Here is a 14,328-nt window from a genome sequence, read left to right as displayed (position 1 = left end):
ATAACAACCTAATGACCCAGAGGGAGAATATATAACTCTGAAAGTTTTCTCCTACAGAAACCATTGGAAAACAGTTTAACATTTTTAGTAGAAAACAGAATGGTATGGATTGGTGAAATGGTGTGTGTGTTTTACACAGTCTGAATCTTTCTCCTGTTTCTGGTAAAAGAACTCCACCTTCTCTTGTGAGAATTGACTCTTTCCTACATGGTGGCAGTCTTTAATCAAGTGCCTTCCCCTCAGTCCAACTGGAGTATGGTAGTTGACCCTCTTCTGTGGTTTTGCTTTCTTCAGATTCAGTTACCAGTGGTATAATACAATAAGATATTGACAGAGACAGAGAGAAACCACATTTGCATAACTTTTATTACACTATAGGTCTATAATTGTTCTATTTTTGTTATTATTGCTGTTAATATCTTACTGTGCCTAATTTATAAATTAAATTTTATCTTCTAAAATCAACTGAGCACCTGGATTCAACCTTTCCTGAAATGAGAAGACATGTGAAAATTAAATTGGCAACATGAAGTGTATCCATTGAAAGCTTATGCAATATTAAGAAAAAGGAAAAAAGATATAAATAAAGAGATCAAAATATATTTATAGGACAATTAAAATACAACCTGATAATGTTATTTCTGAGGTTAAAATTGTAGTATGTATAACAGAAGCAAAAAATCAAAAAAAGAATTAAAGAGTTTATTATATTACAGGCAAAAATCAATGAAAAGGTAGCCATGTTTCTTTGAGTAGTATCTGAATATGTTTAAAAATCACTGAAACAGATATAAAAATATCTTACTCATAAAGGAACAAAAATTAAGTAAGCCCTGCATATGTCATTTGCATGATAAAATGACAAAAGGCAAGGGAACCAAATTCACTGTTTTGTAAGGGATAATGTTATGATTCAAGAATTTTTACCCAGGCAAGTTGTTTTAAATACACAAAGTGGACGAAAGATAGTGTAGATCAGGTGTGGATTCAAAAGTGATCCATTCTTCTACTAAAAAAATTGCTTATGACATCACACTGATAAGTAAAAATAAGTATCTAAGTAATAGGGCTGTTGTAGTGTAAAAGACTAACAAATCTTACTTTAGAGAGTTTGGATATGAAATCCAGGAATCCAACAGGATTTTGATCTGTCAACTGAACTCCACATTTTAGGGGTTATATTCTTCCCTTAAATTAATGATCCTCTTCTGGATCTGATTCTTCCTAGTTTTAATAATATAGTTCCTGTGGAGCAATTCTTGATCTACGCCTCATTTAGAATCTCTTCCTTTATCTGATTAATAATTCAAACAAAAAGTTTCACTATTCTATTTCTAGTAATCATAAAAATGGCTAAGTTTTTATTTTCTTTTAACGTGTAACAATGAGCTTGGACAATTGCTATAAAAAGTACGTTTTTAATCTATAAAAGCATATCTGTTTAAAAAAAAAAAAAGCAAAAAAGCATTCTAATTGCCACATGTGTGATATGAATTAGTTTATGAGTTCCATATGTGATGGAATTCATATGTGATACCAGGCACTTATATTTTTAAGCAATGAACAGTGTGTTAACGGGATTTAAAATCAGTGTGGTCACTCAGAATATTAAAATTAAAAGCTTCAAAAGGGCATAAAATAGACTGAAAAAGTGTATAAGCATGGCATTGATTATATTTTGATAGTGAAATTTAGGGCCATTTTAATTTTTTCTTTTGCTTTTTTTGTGTTTTCTGTATTTTTCAACATAAGCACTTTATATATGCAGCATAATCAAGTATATAAAATATTTAATACCACCCTTCCAAAAAAAAAAAAAGATTAGACTTAAATATACCAAGATGTTAGCAGTGATTATAACTGTCTGTAGATCATGGGACTATGATTAATTATGTTTTTCTTGAACTATTTTTGTTTGCCAGTGTTCTATAATAAGACGTTTGACCTTTATGGTCTATTTAATTGTATTAAAAACACAATTGTTGCATCAATATGTAGAGCTTATAAGCGACTGTTCAAAAGTTCCCAAGGAATTGTTTAAAAAAAAAATAACCTGCTAATTATGACATTAAATACATAACAAATTTTTTCAATCTCATAAGATTAGGAACAATTATTCCTTGATTCTCTTCAACAATGCAAGATTGTTGGAATTGCATTATTTAGAGGAAGGAATTACATTGACTACCACTTCCTGTCATTCTTACAACACCGATATACTACCTGCATCATTTATTTAGTCTTTTTTTCCTAGGCAGAAAGGCCTTTTAAATGTCTTCACCCTTTGACCATAAAACATTGTTTTGGTTTGAAACTTGAGAATGTTTACATTTAAGATGGCGTTATGGCAAACAAATACAGAATTTGAGTTTGAAAACTTAGTTTCGTGCCTCAGATTTGTTTTTATAACTGTATAGCTTTTTGGCCTGCAATAAATCAGTATTGTAATATTCAATCTTTACAGGCTTATTCTAAGGACCCAAATAATGAAATGCATAAATATAATGTTAAACTATGGTATATAATTTAGGATATTATACTTTATTCCATCTAAAATCTTGTCAAATTATTTTGACACAGTAACATTAAGCTTAATGATACTGATAATTAGATTTTTTAAGTCTATAAGCATATCAAGTAAGAGCTGTGTTTTTAAGTATTTTTGATATTTATATACAGATGTGTAATTACTCTTCTCTATTGCTCATGCTTTTTATATATGCTTTTCTTATTATTCATGAGACTTCTGACTCAGCTTGTGTTTCAATTAGAGAAAATTGTAAAAGATCTTACCAAAAGAGATTTTGTTTTTAAAATGCTCTTTCTCTGCTAGCGTCATTAATTTTACTATTTATTTAACAATAAAGATTTTTGGATGGCAAACTGCTTGATATCAATAAAGACTTTCAGCCGTATTATGGGGAAGGAGGACGCATTCTGGAGATCCGGACTCCAGAGGCAGTGACCAGCATTAAAAAGAGAGGAGAGAGTCTAGGATACACAGAAGGGGCCTTGTTGGCTCTGGCCTTCATCATCATCCTCTGCTGCATTCCTGCCATCTTGGTGGTTTTGGTCAGCTACAGACAGTAAGTATTCTAGGATGGTAAACATGGATAGTTCCTCAGAAGTCATTGCAGAAAACCATCTCTGGTAACATGGCTTTGCATTGTAAAATACTGATGCTGCAACTACTCTGAGATTGCTTTATCTGTCTCGTACCAAATGATTTTCTTCAAAAGGAAAACAGTCCAAACTCCCAGTACATTTTTCACTGATGGCTCAATATTCTTGTGAGTCTAATATGGTCTCTTTCAATAGAAATATCACCTTAGTTCCTGTGGCTTTGTTTATGCTCTTCTTTTGTTTAAGAGCCAACTCGGGAGAGAAGGTAACAGGTATCCTGGGATAAAAGCAATGGAATGTTACATGCAGATACCCACTCTGCCCAGCTCCAAAGGAAGGTCAATAACCTCGTGACATTGTCATGATAGCTTTTTATCCAAACTGTTAAATTTGCCTTTGTGCAAATGATCACAGTGTTAGCAAAAGCATTATAAAATCATAGCATATAAGATGTAATTTTCGATGTGGCCTCTTCCTTCCTGGGTGCTTTGCCAGAGTTTTTAGTGTAATATTTGACATCATGTTCTGGCTGTGCAGGCTCTTAATTTTTCTGGTTCCTGCAGTCAAGTGAATCCATTGACAATATCCATATTTTAAAATTGTATTTAACTTATCTACAGTAGTCAAGTAATTATCACTAAGTTAAACATCCATATTTGAAGTAGGTTAGTAATATATTCTTTGTCTGACACTAAGTCTGGGGAAGCTTTGTGATAGAGAGCCACACATTTTAAGTATATTTCTATTGACAATGACTTGAAAAAATTGGGGAGCTGATTAAGAAGAGAAGTAGCCCTGAGTGTGCCACAAAAAAAAATAGCAGACAGGAATAATAAATCATGTAAATTACTTTATGTAATAAACAATAAGAAATAACGGTAGAACTGCTATTCATCATTTAAACTACCTACAGAGGAAATACTAAAATAGTCTTTATGTATTCTTTACTTTTTTTTTTTTTTTTTTTTTTCCTGGTCTGTCTCTGTTGCCTAGCTAGAGTGCAGTGGTATGATCTCAGCTCACTGCAACCTCCGCCTCCCAGGTTCAAGCAATTCTCCTGTGTCAGCCTTCCAAGTAGCTGGGATTACAGGCATGGGCCACCATACCCGGCTACTTTTTGTATTTTTAGTAGAGATGGGGTTTCACCATGTTGGTCAGGCTGGTCTCCAACTCCTAACCTCGTGATCCACCCACCTCGGCCTCCCAAAGTGCTGGGATTACAGGTGTGAACCACCGCGCCCTGCCAATAGTCCTTATGTATTCTTAAACTGTCATCTTTGTTCTCAAATACTTAAAATTTTCTTGTGAATTGAGTAAGGTAAAGTAATTCCAATCTGAAATTCAAAAGTATGCTCTGCATGAACTTTGCTATGAATGGAAACTAAAAAGCAAATATGAAAACAAGTATCATGAATTTATTACCCAGAAGTGGGACCTTCCAATTCTAGCTTCGGTTTCTTAGTGAGGCCAAGGGTATAACTAGGGCTTGCCGCATGATTCCATCCCTTTAAGATTTTGCAAGCAGGTCCTGAGTTTTCAAGTAATTCCAACCTGAAACTACAGAAATATTTCTTACCACAAAAACAATGTGAAGTTGCAAATATAGAATTAGGGTTGATATACTGGAGCTTAATGTATCCTTAACCAATCAATCGATATGCTAAATCTAAAGCTAATGAACAAAATTAATACTGAACAAATTATTTTAAATTTTTAAGCCATCAGCCCATTATTAATTATCATGTTAAATCCATTCCGTCTTACCAGTTATCCTTTTACACTTAACTGTTTTCCAAAGGAGCTTTATTATATCCTGCTAGCAATAAAATCAGTGAGAAAAATTCTTATATTTGGCACACTATGCAATGATCAAAACTGAAGCACTCTGGATGGTATACATGGTCATCTGAAATGTAACAAAAACTTAAGATGTTTAATATTTAAATAATTTATAGATGCATTATTTAATTATCCTTTAGTTTGATAATCAGCTCAATACCATATGAATTTATTTACGTTACTGCTTTTTACAGATTAACATAATTAAACAAAATGAGTTTTTCTCTGCCTACATAGCAAAGTAAAAATCTAATATTTAAAGCCTAACAATTGTGCCTTGATATTTGCTTGCAAATAAGGTAAGAATGAACAGCTATTCTTTTATATAATGATATGCCTTTGAACTTTTCTATGAATGGAAACTAAAAAGCAAATATGTAAAAACTGTCATAAATTTATTACTCAAGAGTAGGACCTTCCAATTCTAGCTTCAGCTTCAAAGTGAAGCCAAGAGTATAACCGGGGCTTGCTACCTGATTCCATTCTGTAGTATTCTTCAAGCAGGGTAGACCAAGAAGCCAATTATAAAAATCAGGTCATCTTTAATATTCCATTTTTCTACTAGACTTGAAATTCTCATATTTACATTTCAATCCAGTTTTCTTATTCCATGTAGTTCATTTCTTTATTTTTCTGTAATGGATATTTTAATGGCTTTAATAACTCTAATGGTAATAATACTATTTTCACCTTTCGAATTGATATGCTTAGTTTTCTTAGTCTGTCATTAACTCTGTCATTATGAATTTAACCTATAAATTTTTCATTATTTAGAACAAATCAGATGTTAAAATGTTATTAATGCAATATTTCTAATGCAGCTTTCTATTTTTCTTACTCATTGCTTTCCCAAACAGGTTTAAAGTGTAAGTATAATTAACATTTTACACATCCTTTTCATGTAATAGGAAAAGAGAAACCCGAGATTTTATCAATCAAGTCAGCCTGCTCAGAACCACATATTATTCCTTTGTTTTGCATTTATAATAGTTTATTTTTTGGTTTGATATATATATAGAATAGAGCTGATTTTAGACAATTGGACATAACTTGTGTAAATGTGAAAAAGGTAGTTTGCCTATAGCTTCCATCCTGTAACATCTTGGTTTTGAGGAAAAAAATAATCGGTGTCCAGGAAATCCAAAAACAGCAGTGTAGCTGTAACATGAGACTCACAGGCATTCTTAGGAATCTTTATTTATTTTATGTTATTTTATTTTATTTTATTTTATATTTTATCTCACATCTTATCTTATCTTATATCTTATCATGTCGACGGTGTTTTTGCTTTTGTTGCCCAGTCTAGAGTGCAATGGTGCGATCTCGGGTGACTGCAACCTCTGCCTCCCGGGTTGAAGTGATTCTCCTGCCTCAGCCTCCCGAGTAGCTGGGATTACAAGCACGTGCCACCACACCCAGCTAATTTTGTATTTTTAGTAGAGATGGGATTTCTCCATGTTGGTCAGGCTGGTCTCAAACTCCTGACCTTAAGTGATCCATCCGCCTCGGCCTCCCAAAGTGCTGGGATTACAGGCATGAGCCACGGTGCCCGGCCTGGGCACTACTAGGAATCTTAAAGGATATACAAGCTAACCAAATTTCCCTTGTACATGTGTGTACAGCCTCTGTGAAATAACGTCAAAAATGTTTCAAATCATTTCAAATAAAATAACTTAGACAAATAATAAATAAAAATTATCTATCTTTAATATGCCTCATCTTATGAAACAGATTCATTAAACAACTACCAATTATCCATCCCATTTTAATAAACATTTTGCTTTCTCTTTTTAATATTATCATTTAATTTAATTTGTAAATATGTCTGCTGAATTCTACCCCTTATTCAAGAGATAACTATTTTCAAGAACAAAGCAGGGATTATATGCAAATGATACCCTGTGGGGATGTAATTATATCGGTGTATAAATGGAATTGTTTGTGTAAAAGAATTTTAGTGGGTTCCTATGATAACTGGACCCCATTATTAAAAGGTAGCTTATTGATAAGCATTATGATTTCTAAACTGAGTTTTACAAGCCATCTTTACTTTATCCAAGACGTCAAGCTGAGTGCACAAAGACTGCACGAATTCAGGCCGCGTTACCCGCGGCTAAACCAGCAGCGCCGGCCCCTGCACCAGTGGCAGCGCCCCCGCCGCCGCCGCCGCCTCCACCAGGTGCGCATCTCTATGAAGAACTTGGAGACAGCTCAATGTAAGTAGACCGTTCAGGAACTCTGAGAAGTAGCTGGGTTTTACTGAATGTTGTGTGGTGAGTATTTAATTTCAATCTGATGTGGAAATGCCTACATGGACTATTTTATTCTGGTATTTTAAAGAGAAAATTTGTTAAGACGAGAATCTAAGAAAAGTTAGGTTGAAAAATAATAGCCAAAACCAAACAAGAAATTAAAGAAAGCTAAGAGAAAAGTAGAATTAAACTTCAGGAGACAATTGCAAATTTATAGCTTGAGTATAATATTTAATATCTCAATCCTCAGGGTCATGCATTTTTACATATCTATAGTACGTATGTGTATATATGTATAAATATATAAATAGATTCTGAAAATATATTTTTGCATAGGAGATGAGAGAAATAAAGCACAATCATAAAATAGTAATCCCAATTAGGTATCCAAACCGATCCCTATTTGGTAATCAAAACCAAATTCTATGGTTTAAAATCATAGTATTTTCTAAGAAACTACTTTTAGGATGTTACATGATATAGAAATTAAAATCTCATGAAAATAAAGAATTTCTGTATTAAATTCCGAACTACTTAGAAAATACTTTTTTTCAGTATATTACTGTCAGACTGCTGTGATTACTGAACATTTCTCCTGCACGATTTGAAATTTGTAGTCAATTTAAAAATCATACATTTTTGAAAGACACTGGTAACTGTTAAAAGACCTTACAGCTGCTTGTATAATGATGCTACCCTCATAATTGGATTCTTTATGGTGCTGTTCAGTTTGTCAGTATTTTAAAAATTCAAGAATAACTACTTTTGGACATGATATGTAAAACAACCAAAAATATTGTACAATTTTGAATATGACAATTAAATCCAGAAAACCTTTTATTAACTGGTATTTGGTGGAGTAGAAGGACTATAACATGTTCTTACATTTGACATTCATAGCAGTTACTAGTAGGAATAAAACAAGTCTCAAAAATCATGAAATTGACCTGGTAATGGAAAAACTGGTTTTAAACAAATGTATTGAGGTTACTTACCATATCAATAATGTTATACAAGGTTTTGTTTAGGATAGTCATGAATGTTAAAATTGATCTTAATGCTATTATTTTATCACATAGTCTAAATTTATAATAGGTTAAAGCATGATTCTGTTTCCAAAATAACAACATAATACAGGGTTCATGCTTTAGATATATACTTTCACTTTTTTCGTAAGTTGAAAACTGATTGTTTCTTTTGTAATTATTGGTGAATGTAGGAATTGAGCCAATATGATTTGATTCTATTTGATTATGTTAATGACCTCTCTCAAGCAAAGATCTTTAGAAGCTAAAAAAAGTACTATGTATAAAGTTAAGTGTGTTTATATGTGACATTAATGAATTATATATTCATTTTAAATTAATAAGAACAGGTATACTATAACATCATCTGGAATCAGTATAATTTGATGGTAGTAATTTTCAAATAGCAACACCTAAGATTATTTTTACTTGAACAATTGTAGTAGACTCACTAGATTTTGCAATTGTAATATATGTATTCATTGAAATAGCTTAAGTTCTACATATGTAATTATTGTATCTTTAGGAAATGTTTAACCTATCCAAGAACTTTTTACAGGAATTCTAAGCATAAGTTACTAGAAAATGAATTCGCTTCAAATGAATTATTATCAATTATTTATTTTAAAAATAACAAAATCAAAGATCATTTTGGAAAAAAATACTTCACAAAGTAATAACTTCATATGAATTCTATAATTACTTTGTAATTGTCTTTATAGTAGTTGTATATTTACTTTCTTCAAAACAAAATTTATCTACTTTAAAAGTCAGTGTGCATTAACCAGTTTTACAGAGTTAGGACACAGAAGCAATTTTTAAACTCTCATTTAAAATTTTTATTTTTGGATTGGCATCATCCGGGTTTAATAGAAGTGAATTTTACCTATATGTAGTAAACAGATTTTATTAGATATAATTTTCTGTGAAAAGAAATTCAAATAATGTCATTTGATTTCATCTAATATATTATTAAATGTCATTCTTATGAATAATAACAAAGTATAAAAACATGCCTTTTATTTTTTTGATATACATACTAATTATTTAAAGCAAGTTCCTGCTCGTATTTTCAGAATTGTTTTAAATTAACTATAGTTAAAACTTCTTTTTTTCTATCACATGTTTTCTGTTTCTCACCTGTGGATACATAGGCATAAGTAAGTAAACAATATCACTTTAATAGAAGAGCATTAGAAAATAGATACAATAGAATAGATTAAAATGCTGTTGTACTGTAAATACAATGATCTTCACCTTTTGCCACAGACTCGCTTACTTTTAAAAGAAAAGCTTTGTCTTCCACACCCAATTTCCTTTTGATGGCATGAGCTTAAAACTGTGTTCCCTGTGATAGTACCTGTGCCTACTGAAAGGAGTTTCAAAATTCTCCTTTTTTTAAATTTTTTAAAATTAGTTTTTAAAAATTCTTAAATTTTAAGAACCTAAAATTTACAAATCTATAAATAGAAATCTATTTATATATTTCTTTTAGTCAAAGTGATGTGATATTGTTATATCCTTTGGGTGTTTTTCCAAGAGAAATGAAACCAAGAACAAATGCATATAAAAACAACTAGTATATAATATCAAGCCCAGTTGTTCGTGCCATATTTGAAAAATACTTTTCAAGATTCGAAGAGTAAAAGTGTTTGCTCTCATTTAGTCCAAATTGTCTGCATTTTCTTTGTTGTTCAAGTAGGCTTGATGCTCCAGGTCTACCTGTGTGAATTGTTTCTTACAGTTCGTAGCTTTGCCAAAAGACACATTAACAACTGTGGCTTTATTATTTTGTTTCCTATCACCCTAATTTTTCAATATGGCTATTTAATTTCTATTCAGAATATATCTTTTTTATTTAATTCCTGCTAAGTGGGTAAATATTAAACAGTAACTAAAATAAATGTTATTCTGTTTTGGCTTGGAGAGTAAAACCTAATGAGAGACTATTCAGAACCACCTATCAGCCAACATTCCTGGGAGAAGGGTCCAGATGCTTTCCTTAGAGCCATTTAATTTGTGATCTTTGATGTATACAACTTTATTTATGACTCACAGCTACCTATGATTCAGTTTCCATGCATAAGTAAGCCTTTCAGTGATATCAAAGTGTTTTTTTTTTTTTTTAGCATCAATCTTTTTGTTAAGGTGAGCTTTAATTAAAATTTGATCCAGATCAGTCTAAGAAATTACTGACAACACCTTTTCTGATTGGTACTATTTATGTTTTAAAACAAATTTTTCTGTTTGGTATTATGTATAAGGTTTTAAAACTAATTAAGCAAAAAATTTAAACAGAAGAAAAACTGTGCCACATTTCTAGTGCACATTCAGTTTCTCAACTGTGATTTTTGAACTCTGTGAGACAAACTCCCATCTATCCTTGGTGATTTCCATTCTCTTAATTTGAAGAACAGGATATTCCACATGTTGGCTCAGAGAGGAGATTACTTTTGGCTCTAGGACAGAAGTACTGACATGAGAGATAAGGGACAGGTACTGAATCAGATACAGCTAAGGATCTTCTATGCATAACAGGCAGCCCTGAGCATCCTCAGGCAAGGTAAAGATACGAAGTTGGTAGCTTTGATGGTATTCTGCAATGGGAAGAAGTGTGATTTGTGCATAAGGGGACTGTTATGTGTGGACATGGATGCTTTGCTGTATCACACTAACTGAGAAAAACAAAAACAAAAAATACTCTTCCAAAATAATCTAGAGATGAGTACTTGTTTTTTTCATTTACATTTCTCATTCTACTCACAACTCTAAGATTTTTCTTCCCTGCCTTTCTGAGATCAGGGACTTAAAATAATGTCTTGCTTAGGTTAGTGTTGTTTGGCCTTTGATGTTTCTAAGTATTTAATAGTAATGAGAGCCATAAAAACATCTTTCTCATGAAAGCTGTGTCACAACTTGTTTCCTCACATTTCATTATCTTCTTTTCTTTCAAGTCTTTTCCTTCTCTGCCATTTTCAACAAAGCAGGGGAAATCACTCAGTCTCAGAAGACAGCAAACATCAAGTTGTGATGCCCTTTTCTTCCAATACTATTGAGGCTCACAAGGCAGCTCATGTAGACGGATCACTTAAGAGCAACAAACCGAAGTCTGCAAGAACATTCACATTTCTATCTGATGAGGATGCCTTAAGTGCCCATAATCCCCTTTATCAGGAAAACATAAGTCAAGTATCAACAAATTCAGACATTTCCCTGAGAACAGATTTTGTAGACCCATTTTTACCCAAAATACAAGCCAAGAGTAAGTCTCTGAGGGGCCCAAGAGAAAAGATACAGAGGCTGTGGAGTCAGTCAGTCAGCTTACCCAGGAGGCTGATGAGGAAAGTTCCAAATAGACCAGAGATCATAGATCTGCAGCAGTGGCAAGGCCCCAGGCAGAAAGCTGAAAATGAAAACACTGGAATCTGTCCAAACAAAAGAGGTAGCAGCAGTCCATTGCTTACAACTGAAGAGGCAAATTTGACAGAGAAAGAGGAAATAAGGCAAGGTGAAACACTGATTATAAAAGGAACAGAACAGTTGAAATCTCTCTCTTCAGACTCTTCATTTTGCTTTCCCAGGCCTCACTTCTCATTCTCCACTTTGCCAACTGTTTCAAGAACTGTGGAACTCAAATCAGAACCTAATGTCATCACTTCTCCTGCTGAGTGTTCCTTGGAACTTTCTCCTTCAAGGCCTTGTGTTTTAAATTCTTCACTCTCTAGGAGAGAGACACCTATTTGTATGTTAACTGTTGAAACTGAAAGAAATATTTTTGAAAATTTTGCCCATCCACCAAACATCTCTCCTTCTGCCTGTCCCCCTCCTCCTCCTCCTATTTCTCCTCCTTCTCCTCCTCCTGCTCCTGCTCCTCTTGCTCCTCCTCCTGACATTTCTCCTTTTTCTCTTTTTTGTCCTCCTCCCTCTCCTCCTTCTATCCCTCTTCCTCTTCCTCCGTCTACATTTTTTCCACTTTCCATTTCAACTTCTGGTCCCCCAACTCCACCACTTCTACCTCCATTTCCAACTCTTCCTCCACCACCTCCTTCTATTCCTTGCCCCCCACCTCCTTCAGCTTCATTTCTGTCCACAGAGTGTGTCTGTATAACAGGTGTTAAATGCACGACCAATATGATGCCTGCCGAGGAAATTAAGTCCTCTATGACACAGCTATCAGCAACAACAGTGTGTAAAACAGACCCTCGGAGAGAACCAAAAGGCATCCTCAAACATGTTAAAAACTTAGCAGAACTTGAAAAATCAGTAGCTAACATGTACAGTCAAATAGAGAAAAACTATCTACGCACAAATGTTTCAGAACTTCAAACTATGTGCCCTTCAGAAGTAACAAATATGGAAATCACATCTGAACCAAACAAGGAGAATTTGAACAATATTGTCGAGGAAACTGAAAAGCAATCTCACAGTCAATCTACTTCACTGTAATGTTACTTTTCTTATTTTAGTTGGGCAAACCCTTTGTTGATCACAGTCTTCAAGTTGAACATCAAATTTGAACTTCAAAGAAGATTCTATTATTTTACCCCAAATTCAATGAAATGCAGTTTTTTCTCATTTTTAATTTAAAAAGATATTAACATCATCACTACTAACTCATATAATAGATTTACCTTAATTTTTAAACTACAAAGTAGCATAATTTGTTCTACATTTATTTGAAAAGTAAGTAATTTTAATCTCTTTCTTAGTGGGAATATGTGGGCATGAAAGTTAGATACTCAACTGAAACCAAAGGCATGTCTATCATGTGGATGCAGTAACATTTACATTTAGTGTTTGAAGGTAGTTTTATCTGAATGTTCCAAGAAAAAAGCAGACTGTTACAAATAAGTTAAAAGCGATATCATAGGTTCTGTTTTTTCTTGAAGCCTATGTATTTGGTAAGAAGAAATACTACCAAAGTAAAATACAATGTACCTAGATTGTAGGAGATGACAGATACAAGGTATTTCAAAATAAATCTCAGGTGCTATAACATGTAGTCATCTGTTTTCTGATGAGAACATCTTTTACTCTGACTTGCTTTTATCTTAGTAGTATGCTTACGGATTTGATAAATCTTATACTTTTTCAATTGCTGTCTTATTCTCTTTATTTCTCATTGTGCTTTCCCTTCCCTTCTTTATAATGAAAATAAATCTTGAGTTGTTGACTTTTGTAAGGCATTTCATTGTTCCAACAGATGTTTAAAGTGCTATTTAATTTTGCTTGTTCACATTATTAATCATCTCCTTAATTTAAATTTTTTCATAAGATTTCTTTTTAAAGAAAGTACGATCTTCAGTTTACTAAATGAAATATAAAAAGCTTAAATAGAAAAATCAAGAGAAATGATATTTGATGAACTATCACTTTTTTTTACATAGGTTTCTGCTCTTTGTTTTAAACAAAGAAGGTAAAACTTTATACTTTGGGAAGAGATTTCTGTAGTTGTAGTAATAGTTCTCAGAGCTCCAACTGTTAAATTTGAACAGCATCACTTAGGCTGGGTACTCTCTCTCTTCCTTCCTAAGTAAACTTATACTTTCAATATTAGTATATAATGTATAATATGTGACCAACAAGTAATTACTTTGTTTTTCCCATGAAACACATGGAATACCTTTTATTTACTGGAAGTTCCCATTTTGAATGCACGTATAAGTATTTGTTTTACTCTGGAGTTTTAAGATTTTAGAAGATGTAAGTTTGCTCAGAGAAGGGTACAATTCTGAGATACAGGCAAAACTCATACCTAATAATTACTATTGGAAGTATATGAATATAGGTTGAGAACCCTGCTATGCAATATTTCAGAGGTTTTCTTCATCCCTCATATTTCTTCAATAATTTGACCTGGCATTCCTAATCAACAAGATCAGACAGAAAACAATCTGTAAATCTAATTATTTTTATAGCCCATCTGCTTCAAATTTTTTTCATCCAAATCAAGAGTAATTACTTTCTTGGGGTTCTTGAACATGATTTTTTTCTTTCTTTCACTGAAAAACTTCAGTTGGAGTTTTTGTTGGCAGCTGGTCATATGCATGAGAACTTGTGCTATTTGGCGGACTCTGACAAGGTATTAT

General features: G+C 32.8%; 1 protein-coding gene across 1 annotated transcript in view; it reads left to right on the top strand.

Moving 5' to 3' along the window:
* Nucleotides 1-2,867: 2,867 nt before the first annotated feature.
* The window catches only part of LOC116273354, a gene marked incomplete at its 5' end in the record, with an annotated part of 28,734 nt that continues 17,273 nt past the window's right edge, over nucleotides 2,868-14,328 (top strand). Inside the window, 3 exons of the mRNA XM_031662371.1 lie at nucleotides 2,868-3,086; nucleotides 5,820-5,828; nucleotides 7,023-7,178. Coding sequence (XP_031518231.1) covers nucleotides 2,868-3,086; nucleotides 5,820-5,828; nucleotides 7,023-7,178 — 384 coding nt within the window. The remainder of the gene's footprint in view (nucleotides 3,087-5,819; nucleotides 5,829-7,022; nucleotides 7,179-14,328) is intronic.

The sequence above is a fragment of the Papio anubis genome, unplaced genomic scaffold (assembly GCF_008728515.1).
Source record: "Papio anubis isolate 15944 unplaced genomic scaffold, Panubis1.0 scaffold590, whole genome shotgun sequence".
In the NCBI taxonomy this organism is placed as follows: Eukaryota; Metazoa; Chordata; class Mammalia; order Primates; family Cercopithecidae; genus Papio; species Papio anubis.
Note: the sequence above shows the minus strand (reverse complement) of the source record. Positions and strands in the feature narration are given on the sequence as shown.